The following is a 12,542-nucleotide window of genomic DNA, read 5'->3' on the forward strand; positions in this document are numbered from 1 at the left end:
ATAAAAAAAAATATTGACCGGGATCATTATAATATGAATAATAATACTTGTTCCGCCCGAGTCTTCGGTTCATTATACACTCACTACAAGTTAAAATCGCACTTATTAAAAGCTCTAATTGGTTAAATTTAACAAATTTATTATTATTTTAGTTTGTCCACGAACCACCCAATTTCCACGAACCAATATTATATTAATTCTAAAATCCAAACATGGTTACAGTACTTCTCCTAATTTGAAATAAATAAATTAAACAATTCAATTTTTAAGTTACAATTAAATCAATAAAATACACAGTTTAACACTCGATAGCGGCAGCAAGCCATAGTACAGGTAAGAACATCTCATAACGCGATCGTTTATTATTATGATTAATGTGGCACACAGACAGACGCTTTTTGTTTATCATTAGGGTATATATCAGTTTCTCAATTCTTTTCTTTTTGCCCCAGTTTCATTTCCGTGTTTTTTTGTACACATTTTATGCAAAACAAGAGTATTTTACCTATAATATAGGACACAAATCTCATGTATCAGTCCTAAGTACATTGTGGCCCAAAAGTAGGTATACAGTACTGTACTGATCAGGTCATTGCATTTTATATCATTTCTTATTGTTATCCATCAGATAGACTTAGTTTCTTTATTATTTGTTCTTAATATGTTTTTACTTATATCTTAAGCTCGAACAGACGAAACAAATAAACCCATACACTAAAATGTTATACTTGATCAATGCAGGGGTGTATACCCACTTTTGGGCAACCCTGTATATGAGATAATTGGTTAGCCGACACGATTTTCATGATATGATATAATAAACTGTTAGAATGGTTGGTCGTGGAATATGAAACTTCAGGCCATGAAGAATTCAACATTTGCGTATGCTCACTCTGTATGAACATAGTGCACTAATATCAGTCATGTATTGTCATCGTTAGTGAAGTGTGGAGAGATCAAACCTTCCTTACTTTGCTAGATATTCTGGCACATAGAGGGCTCAATGGTAGAACGCTCATTTCTGCTATGAGCGCCCCTGGTTCGATTCCAAGCCATGATAGTGTGGTGGAAACATCATGTACCTGAGTTCATCTCATGGTTCTTCCGTTTCCTACCACATTTTTGTTTTTAATCAATTCTTTCATAATCATTCACTTTTAATAACTACCCGTCTCTTTTAGTCTAAAGGACTTAACCGTAGAACGGGATGTTATAAATTCTATTTAGTTCACAATTAAAGGCGGATTTTCATACAAGTGTCCGTTGCGTTCTTTGCTTGCAATGTGACTGAATAGCCAATTGAGAAAGTTGTTTAAGTATCTGTTCTACAAGTAATACAATTTCCTGCTGGCTACACATAGAAATCGCAAGCAATGAACGCAATGGACGCTAGCATGAAAATCCGCCTAATGCTGATGACACTTCAGACTTCATCGCTTCTTCATTAGCAAAAACTCCAAGACCATCATTCTTCCGATTTTCAACACATAGCTGTACACAGGAACATAAACATAATTAACGTATAACAGCATCGGCAAGACGTATTGAAGAAAATTATCAAGTATTATTGTTAACACTATTTTCTATTTTACATACTTACGTTACTTGTATGTTTTTTTTTTAAAAAAATAAATACCCAAGAAGAACAAAATACTAACTTAGTTTCATTCCGAAACAGAAACACAGTATTAAATTTTATTATAACATTTATTTACAAAAGATATGAAATAACAAAACAAATATGTATTAAAAACTGATGAGATCGGAATAACAGCAGTCTACAATGACTAGAGTAGTTTGATGATCAGATATTTTTCTTGTCCTTCATTTAATATTTGTCCGTTATTAGCAGCTACAAATATTCAGCATCATCAACGTTACCTTAAAAGTAACTTTCCAGCACTTCATTCATATTTGAACACATGCTTCTTTGAATGTTCTTAAAAGTAAATAACACATTTAACAAAAAAAAAAAAAAAAAGTTTTGAACGTTATTTTAAGAATACACGACCACTGATCACTCACTTTCACTAAACCTCATGAATCACAAATTATAGTTTTCACATTTTTACATTACACACACGCACTTCCTTTTAAATACATTTTAATCCACTTCCTCCACAGTTGGTCCTTGCCGAAATTGTGGGCCACCAGCTTGTTGTCCACAGCTGCCACTTTGTTGACCTCCCTGGTGAAGCTTCATCATTAGGGGACTACATTCTCTTTGCAATTCTTTCAATCGATCTTCGTACTCGTCTTTCTCAGCCAGTGTGTTATTATCCAGCCATCGAAGTACTTCGTCGCATTTCGACCGAAGAGTGTTCTTATCTGCCTCACTAAGCTTCGTTCCAGCTTCATCTGCAGCTTGTTTCACGCTGAAAATGTAGCTTTCCAGTTGATTCCTAGAAGCTATTCTCTCTCTTTGTTTCTCGTCTTCTTCTCGGTATTTCTCAGCCTCTGATAACATTCGGTCAATCTCTTCTTTCGACAGACGACCCTTGTCGTTCTTGATCACGATGTTCTTCTCCTTTCCAGTGCTTGTATCCTTTGCTGACACATTCAGAATTCCATTCGCATCCAGGTCGAACGTCACCTCAATCTTTGGAACGCCTCGAGGAGCCGGTGGAATACCTGTCAGATCGAACTTCCCCAGAAGATTGTTGTCTCGGGTCATCGCACGTTCTCCCTCGTACACTTGGATTGTAACTGCTGGCTGGTTGTCCGAATACGTAGTGAATGTCTGAGTTTGCTTGCATGGAATTCTGCTGTTTCTCTCGATGATTTTCGTCATCACTCCTCCGGCGGTTTCTATGCCGAGGGACAAGGGGGCTACATCCACCAATAACACGTCTTGAATCTGACTGCTTTGATCTCCACTCAAGATGGCGGCTTGAACGGCTGCACCATACGCCACTGCTTCATCGGGATTGATGGACATATTTAAGGGCTTCCCACAGAAATAGTTTTGTAACATATTTTGAATCTTTGGAATGCGAGTAGATCCTCCTACAAGAACAACATCGTGGATCGAAGATTTGTCCATTTTAGCATCATTAAGAGCTTTCTCCACTGGTTCCAAAGTAGAACGGAAAAGATCCATACATAGTTCTTCGAATCTTGCTCTTGAGATTTTCGTGTAAAAGTCTATCCCCTCGTATAAAGCGTCGATTTCAATACTGGCTTCTGTGCTGCTTGACAAGGTACGTTTGGCTCGTTCACATGCTGTGCGAAGTCTTCGAAGAGCTCTGGGGTTACTTCGAATATCCTTCTTGAATTTCCTCTTGAATTCTTCCACGAAGTGATTCACCATTCGGTTATCAAAGTCCTCGCCTCCAAGATGAGTGTCACCTGCTGTAGCCCTCACTTCGAACAGAGAACCTTCGTCGATGGTCAGAATTGAAACATCAAATGTTCCTCCTCCCAAGTCGAAGATCAACACATTCCTCTCCCCTTTGAGGTTCTTGTCCAGACCATAGGCCAGGGCGGCTGCTGTGGGTTCATTGATGATTCGAAGAACGTTGAGTCCTGCAATTGTTCCGGCATCTTTAGTGGCCTGTCGCTGGGAGTCGTTGAAGTAGGCAGGAACAGTGATGACTGCGTCTGTGACTTTTCCACCCAGATACGCCTCTGCTGTCTCTTTCATCTTTGTGAGAACCATGGAGCTGATTTCTTCAGGATTGAACCTCTTCATCTCCCCCTTGAACTCCACCTGGATCTTTGGTTTTCCGCAGTCGTTGACAACAGTGAATGGCCAGTGTTTGATGTCCTGTTGGATCTTTGGATCGTCATAGCATCGTCCAATTAACCTCTTGGCATCGAATACAGTGTTCTTTGGGTTCATAGCCACCTGCAAGAATCAGATCAGAAAAGAAATAGGTAAGTATTCATGCTTTGAAGTAATGAATCAAAAGTATAGAATTTTTAATTGAAGAATTAAAAAAAAAATGCCCCCGTTTCTGAACATGTAAATGTTAATTGATTATGTTATTTAAAAATTCAATATAGTTAAAAGATGATTCGTTTTTTTTTTTTTTTTTTTTTTACAATAAAAGATTGTTTTAAGTATAATTATCTACTCATAACACTTCATTAAACGTTTCTTCGACTATTATGTAGGCCAGCAGTTCCCAACAGATGTGTCTCGACACATTGAAATGTTCGCTGTTGCATAGAATGTGTCGCGAAATTTAAAAATTTAAAACCCATGAAGCTTATAATAATCAGTTTTGAGACATACTGTAACGCCTCCTGCAACTTTAACAATGCTCAATATTACATGGAGTCATTACTATATCGAAACTGACAGGTTTACATTATTATCATTTATATTATTAATATAAATGCGTGTCGCGCAATGGTGTGGACCTGTGGTAAGTGTGTCGTGAGTCAAAACGGTTGGGAATCACTGATGTGGCCTACTAACTACTTAATTCAAATATTGTGTCTCAGTGTGGTTTGAACATGTAATGAACGTAGTAGTTTGTTATATTACGAAATAAGGTTTCATTTCTGTACTGTTTATCATTGAATCATTTTGTCAGTGAGTCAAGTACAATATGAAAATCTCGAATTTATTATTAATGTTTAAAAAGCGCTGATTACTTCGTTCCTTTATTTGTTTTAGAGGTTTCTTGTAAGAACTAGGTCCCCATGCATTCTAGATTTTATACACTTTCCCAATTGTTTTATAATTTGTAAAAGTAAAGGAAGGAAACAGGGCAAGCTAAAACGTGTTTAACCTCTCGCTGTATTTACAGTATGCAATAGAAATGGATTGGTCAGTAGGACATGGCTCAAATTTTGAGCATAAGTTACTATCCCAATCTTGTGTTTTACGCGGTGAAACACCATTTACTGGTAATGGAGGCTCTATAAAGTTCCTCCTATGGCAAGTGACAAATACTCGTGCTTCTAGGTTCGATTCTCAGTAAGAATACTAGCCTCAGATAATAGTAGGTCCTGTCTTACTTCAAACAGTAAATCTACCTTTGCTGCTAAAAGGGACGAGAAACTCCAACCAAATCTACAAATATCTTCGGTTACCAAGTTTGTTGATCATTTTTTCTATAGTACAATTATCGACTATCCGGCTCGTAACTATCCGGCCTAGTTCAAAGGAAAAAACTAGGTCAATTTTTTGTACGATCTACTCGACTTTTAACAGCTTCATAAAAACGTTACTTTGCCTAAGAGAACCACTTCTCTATTAGGGATTTTTTTTCAAACACCGTTTCCACTTTTTCTTGGGCTTACCTTTTAATCTGTGTTTCGATTTGATTTAAATTTTACGTTCTTTTCAAAAACGGAACTACGTGAGACGTGGACCTATAGCTTAACGTGGGATCCGATCCACGAGAGCTTCCACCGAAAATCGACGTCGGATTTCACGCGTCAAAGACGCGCACACTAACAACATAGCCTCGAAGAAGCTAATTTCACATTTATGTTATCATGCATCGGTGAAGAATAAACTAAGTTTAAACTATTTTCATTATTTTAAGATTTAAGCCTATGATTTATTTTAATGTTTTGTTTATCTTATCATTGCATTATATGTGTATGCCTCCTCCAATTAAGTTAAAATTAAAATTTTATCTCAGAAGTGTGTACGGATTTTTTTTTATTCTTGTGCTCCCTTTTGCTATAATAAATTTTAAAATATATAGTATGGTACATAACAAATACTTATAAATGACTGGCCTAAGAGATTAGAAAATATGATTAAGCGCGTATTTTGTATAAATACTGTGTTGTTAATGGTATGGGAGGGGCAGGAAGTGCGACTTATACAACTCTGGCCTATCCAGATTTTTCTTTTTTATATCCGACCTGTCTTTCCACCATATTAGGCCAGGTAGTCGGAAATCAACTGTATAAGGTAGATCTACTTTTAGAAGGGGCTAATTGGCACTCAGAGCCCATTTAATCAATTTTACTTTACATGCTGGGGCCTTATGACTCCTTTCTGAACAACCAATGAATGAAATAAGGATTATTTTTACTAATATTGGAGTAGATTGGATTTTTTTTTCAAACTAGGACGAGCACGTTTTCAAAGTTGCAAAAAGTGAAATATTACTTATAGAGAGGCTATATGCTTTCTTCGTAACTTTCGCGAGATATACGAGTGAAATCAAAGAAATTTCTTTGCTGGTGATCATGAATGTTAAATAAGAATTTTAACAGAAAAGACCAGGCATACAAGGCATATTCTAAATCAGCGGTTCCCAATCTCAGAGGCGCACTCTCCTGGGAAGAAGAGAAAGCAAAGGGTCGCAAGCTACTGACAGAACCAAACTGTGGAAAATGAAATCTTTAAGTTTTACGTCCCACGGTTATGCCGGTTATGCTAAAGGAGACGCTGATGATGAGAGATGAGTGAAATGGTGGAATGAAGAAAGTGGGAGGAAACGGGAGAACCCCGCGAAAACCCACGAGCACGGTGTTCGTCCACCACAAAAACCACACGGCGCGAGCTGGATCGAACCAGGGACTCCAAGCACCGGATGTGTGAACGCTCTACCACTGAGCCACCGCGCCCCCAGAACCAAACTGTGGAATTATGATATAAAGCACAATTTATATTTTAGCTTGAGCAAACTTTATAGTTTGATTTCCTATTCCCTTTCAAGGTTTTTACGTTATTGAGAACTAAACTAAAATTATTTACAAAATAATTAAAAATGAGTACAAAGTGCTATTTCAATAGACCTCTATACAACATAAATTCGTAAACATATCAAGAACAAATTATTATTATTATTATTATTATTATTATTATTATTATTATTATTATTATTATTATTATTATTATTAGCTGAACCTGCGTTCTCTACACACTGCATCATTCACATATGGGCATGAATCTCTTTGTCATTCATCACAACGTCTGTACGTGTCCCTTTAAAGACACAAGTGAAGGACGTCTTGATAAAAATCGGCAAGGGGTACCAGAAAGGGGAGATTTTTTCAATATCTCGCACCGTTTGCAAGATTGATCCTACTTCCGATTGAAGTTCTGTGTGATCAGTGTTTACTTTCTTCTTGCATGCAGTAGTATGTAATAAGCAAACACATTATATACACAATTAATTATAATGTCAGTGATGTATGGTGTTCATTGGACAAAACACTCGAAAGAATAAAGATTCCTCTTAGCCTGGAGGAATGATTATCCTTGGTTTTTTATTATCATTTGACCATGAAACAAACGCCTGAGAGATATACAACCCTTATACACAACTATGTTGTGTTGGAATATATAACTCGTAGGATATGATGCTTTTTTAAAATTTCAACACTTCGAGTGTACTCACCCCTAAAATATGTAATAAAGAAATAACGGCCAAGTTTTTTTTTTTTTTTTTTTTTTTTAATATTCAATTCCTCACTGTTGAAAGAGACGCTGGACTCCAAATCAAGTCAAAGTTTATGAAGGGGGCGCCAAGTAAACAAGGTTGGGAACCTCTGTTCTGAAGGAACTTTTGGATTCACAGTAACAGAGTTGTCAATAAATGCCCCTCCCTCCAAAGGGAAAGAAACATACTAGAAAAAAGATACGAGAGTGAACTGGGAAGTTCATATATATCCTTAACATAACTATATAGTTCACTATCATTTTTAAAGTCTCTTACACCTATTCAGTTATTCACAAGGCTGTACTTGATGACGATTGTCACTACACGTGAGTTGACTCAGAGCAATTTACACGCACCATATTGTACTCAATGTCAAGAATAGACTTAATGGATAAACAACCTAACTCTCTCGTTTGCTCTTTGCGCACGTATCAGTGAAAACACTCTTTCGACATTAATATTATAATCTGAAAGAGAGAATTAAGACTTCTATGCTTAGAAGCTCTGAAAAATTGCTCCCCTGAATCACAGTTAAAAAAGTACCTTTTCTCATATCCAGCTAGGATCTGTTTTATCATGTACAAAATGTCTCTAGCTTAACAATCTAAACGTAATATATTAAGATCATATAACTACATAATCCAGAAAGCAAATCTCGGGTAAAACAACGGGGTAAGTACTATACCGACTATCGCAAACTAAAATGCACATTTTCGTTACATTGACGCATACCGTTCGGAATAAGGCATATATACTATCATCTCTTTCTCGGTCCACCAAAAACCTAATCCTAGCTGCTTTACGACCAACACTATAAACCCCTCGCGTATATCTCATACGAGAAACAGATTCCATTACTTTTTAAACTGTTTTTTCTATAAACTAATATAAAATGAGTAAACCTATCCTACCAATTTTGACCATAGCAAGTGGGAGTTCCATTAGAAACTGAAATGTGAAACTTTGAGTCTTTTAGTATAAACACTGTTGGGATAGAAAGATGTGGACTACACCAAGTTTATATGTTATTATAATGAATAATTAAATCATGGCATTTTAGATGTAAGAATATATTAGAGTGTGTTTAATCATTGATAGATAGTTATGAAGATGTAGCTTCAAATAATAATAATAATAATAATAATAATAATAATAATAATAATAATAATAATAATAATAATAATAATAATAAAATTGTAAAAGCACAAAACTACCGCATAGAATATTCTGCTTTTCTAGAACATTGTTTCGATTGTTTAATGTTAATTACGCTCATGTTCAATTACTACACCTTCTCCTTGGCCTCATGGCTAGAATATAGTATTCACTGCCGCATGGATACTCGTATGTTGAAACCTTGTGGCTTTTTACCCTTTCTTATCAAACTTTATAAGATTTGGTATTTATTTTGAATGAAGTTTACTCGATATCACGTTCGCAAAATTCAACAGACTTCATTCATTCACTGACTGGTGTAACTACGATATTTTGTTAGATTGGCATTGCCCTTACGGCTGAGAATTGAAAGAACTATACCTGTGTTCCAATGATATTCAAAGGGGGAGGGGAGCTCTCTAGTTACGACTATGCTCACATTGAAATTATGTTGGAACCAGGTCCGGATCCAGGATTTTGACGGGGTGCACCAATAACTACTAAAATAACCAATCACACTAAAACTCTTCAAAGTGACATGCGACAATATTCTTTACCGCTGACAACGCTGATACATAGAACGGGCGGGAGGGGGGGTATAATAAAGAGGGTCACAAGTGATATGCAGGAAAAATGTTCTCTCCTCCCGGCTTCTGTTTCCTTCCCTACTTGACAAATGTTACATTGTTTTGCTTGGTGAATCCCTTTTCTTCAACCTTTAGAAAATCAACTTAAACTATTGCTTTTGGAACGCTCTGCTTTCTTTTAAGCCTCAAACGAAAAAATAATGACAAAAAGTTTCGGAAAGTGTTGCTATTTTCACTGCTAGCCTCTCATTTTAGAGAGTGTATATTTACAACGAAGGGGGGGTGCATGTGCACCGGTGCACCCCCCTAAATCCGGCCCTGGTTGGAACTATTGATTTTTAAGACCGTTTATTGGGAGCGCGACCTAGGATAAAATTCAAGGAATGTTTAATCCGATCTGACACTAACAATAGCATAGAAAACATTTAAATACTCTAATAATCACACAACTTCCCAAAGACTTCACTATTTGATACTAGTAATTGAGGTGTGCAAGTGGCTATTCCCGTAATGAAGCTATTTCTCAGTGGTTGTAGATGTTGTAATCTTTTTTCTCAATCTGTGCCTCCATGGGGACAATTCCAAATGAAATTAATCTTCGCAAAATATGAGGACCGCAAAACAAAGCTGAACATGAAAAAACCCATTAGAACTGCTATAGTATTATCACAATCTAAAACGCAAGTTTCGTGTTGAATTGACGCAAACTATCAACAGAATGAAGCTTCAGGTCACGTCTTCAATTTCCTATTCTCTGCCTTTTTGAACCATACGTTAAAGAAACCGGGCACCTACCCCCGTCCGCTTGAAGGAAAATGCCTACAGTAATCACATTGAAGTACACTCATGTCCAAAATTATTGTTACATGTCTATTAATATGCTGTTGTAGGAATATAATTTTATAGCGAATCCGCCCGGTATTTTTTATAATGTTAGTATGTGTGTAATCGGCAAAGACATGTATGTGACAAATTTCATGTCAAAATAGCGGTATATAAGAACAATAAAACGAAAATAAAATTTTCTTGTCTATTTAGCAACATTTTGTTTTACTTATTCTAATTTTCGTATTTATAATTCTTTTCCTACGAAATTTACCACAAATATACATTTCCCGATTATACACATAGTGTCAGTATTAAAAGTACCCTGGAAAGTCATTATCAAATTATATTCTTACAAGAAGACGGTTATAGATGTGCGACAATCATTTTGGACATGAGTGTACATGAAGTAGCATTTGCTCCTATGCTCCCAACAAAAATACGAAATCTCGGTTCAACAAGAAGGTATATAATCTAAATCAAACTCAGTTCCCCTTGAAATTAATAGGATTTTATAGCTGAAGCACAAGTTCAAACACTGATCTCAAATACGCCACAGAACCCTGCCAAGAGGGATTAACCTTATACTTTTGAACATTTTTGCGAAAATCGGAAACATTGAATTTACTTTAAAATCCTGTAAAATCCGGGGACACCGGGTAACCTTATGACGTAACTAACTATTACATTTTGATTGTGCATAAACTATAGACATAACAATATACATACGTATATTCGTACAACTTCATTAAAAAACATTTACGCTCGTGTTATACGACGAAAGGATGCATATTTTCACTTACAGACATGGAATAAGCTTGATAATTTTTATCTTCTTTTAAGGAAACAAATGCGAGTTAAAACTAGCGTAGCACACGAATAAAATTCCCGAAGAATGTTAATAAATATAAATAATTTTCAAACAATAATTCAGTAGAAATGTCTAAAATACCAGATCAAAATGTCCATCATATGATTCTTTAATTATTCGATACATATACATCGCTGACTAAAGAGAAGGCGTTACCTTACGAAGCCTCTCAAATTAAATAAAAACAGAAAAACGATTTTGTTTCACTAATTCAGTTTTGTGCTTTTACTCTTCTCGTCAAGTGCAATTATATTAAATCCACTAAATGAACACTTACCTGATTCTTGGCGGCGTCTCCAATAAGTCTCTCCGTGTCTGTGAAGGCGACATAGCTGGGTGTTGTCCTATTTCCTTGATCATTTGCAATAATCTCCACTTTGCCCTGCTGCCATACTCCCACACAGGAGTATGTGGTTCCCAAGTCAATTCCAATCGCTGGCATTTTTGGAGACATTTTTTTTTTTCAGTCTCTTTCTGCAAACTCACTAATATAATGTAAGTTTAAATCACTCTTGCACTTATTTAGCAAACAAGACCGCTCAATGAATCGCTTAACTTCTGTACGCTTTTCAATGTTTGTTCTCTTTGTCACTTAGTCCGTTAAACTAACGACCCCGAGCGTACTCGATGTATTTAAAACAAACAGCTGTTCTCTCGCGCTGCGTCAGGAAGAATCTCGAAGGTGAAACACGTGGTTATTTATGTCCGCTGGCGTCAAAACATTGCCGGGTGTTCTAGAACTGTAATGTGATTGGGTACGAGCAGGAGGTGTGTCTGTTTCTATAGAAACGACGTGAGCCACGGTCAATCGATGCTTCGCGATGTTTCCCGCGCTGAGAGAACTCATGAAAAAATATGCAATTCTAGACTGTTCACTAACAATGTAAATATTGGTTGTTGTTTCACTTTGTTTATTCATTAATCATAAAAAGTTGAGACTACTATCTTACCAACATCATTTATCACTGAAAAAAATCACTGTTGGATATTTAAACAAAACGCAATAGAAATAAATGCATTAAATGTTTTTTTTTTAAATTGAAATTCGATATATATGTAGACAGGGGCGTGATTTAGGGGGGCAGGGAGAGGCAATTGCCCCCTGAGTTTGAGATTTATATAGATTTTATCAAAAGAATAGTAGTAAATCAGTAAAAAACGAGAAATTTTACTTAAATCAACGGGTCTTGCTCCCCCCCCAAGCAAAATCTGAAATGACGCTCCTGCATGTACAGTATAGTGTACAAGTAGTAAGTTCATTTGGTTACTTAGAGCAACATTTTCGCACAATTTGCCTCCTTTGTCCTGAACTGAACATATTTCACAGAATTTATTCTATTTGTCGTCTACAATAAATATGACAAGAAAATATTTAAGGGATATATTAAACAATTTTAAGGAACTACATTTTTTTTTCTCAAGTGAATCTTTTCTTTTCAGCGCTGTGGCTAAGTGAGACGTGGACCTATATAGTTCAATGTGAAATCAGAACTGTATTCATTATCTTCTACCGTAAATCGGATTTTGGTTCACTGCACAAACAGATGCATGGACAATAACATGAGCGTCTTATTATTATTATTATTATTATTATTATTATTATTATTATTATTATTATTATTATTATTATTATTATTATTATTATTATTATTATTATTATTATGTCACGAGCTCAAAGAGTAAATTTAATCCTTTTAGAATTTTTGGTAACTTTTGTTCCATGGCGTAGTATCGTCTTCGACCGCT

At 35.9% G+C, this 12,542-nt stretch overlaps 1 protein-coding gene across 1 annotated transcript; it reads right to left on the reverse strand.

Moving 5' to 3' along the window:
* Positions 1-1,694: 1,694 nt before the first annotated feature.
* Positions 1,695-11,449, reverse strand: LOC145671298 (heat shock protein 70 A1-like). Its single transcript, XM_081740266.1, has 2 exons — positions 11,074-11,449; positions 1,695-3,847 (listed from the first exon to the last, which is right to left on the reverse strand). The coding sequence occupies exons 1-2, from the start codon at positions 11,248-11,250 to the stop codon at positions 2,105-2,107; spliced, it is 1,920 nt and encodes a 639-aa protein (XP_081596392.1). The 5' UTR covers positions 11,251-11,449; the 3' UTR covers positions 1,695-2,104.
* Positions 11,450-12,542: the final 1,093 nt, after the last annotated feature.

Source organism: Thermobia domestica, chromosome 15 (assembly GCF_964235325.1).
Source record: "Thermobia domestica chromosome 15, izTheDome1.hap1.1, whole genome shotgun sequence".
Classification (NCBI taxonomy): domain Eukaryota; kingdom Metazoa; phylum Arthropoda; class Insecta; order Zygentoma; family Lepismatidae; genus Thermobia; species Thermobia domestica.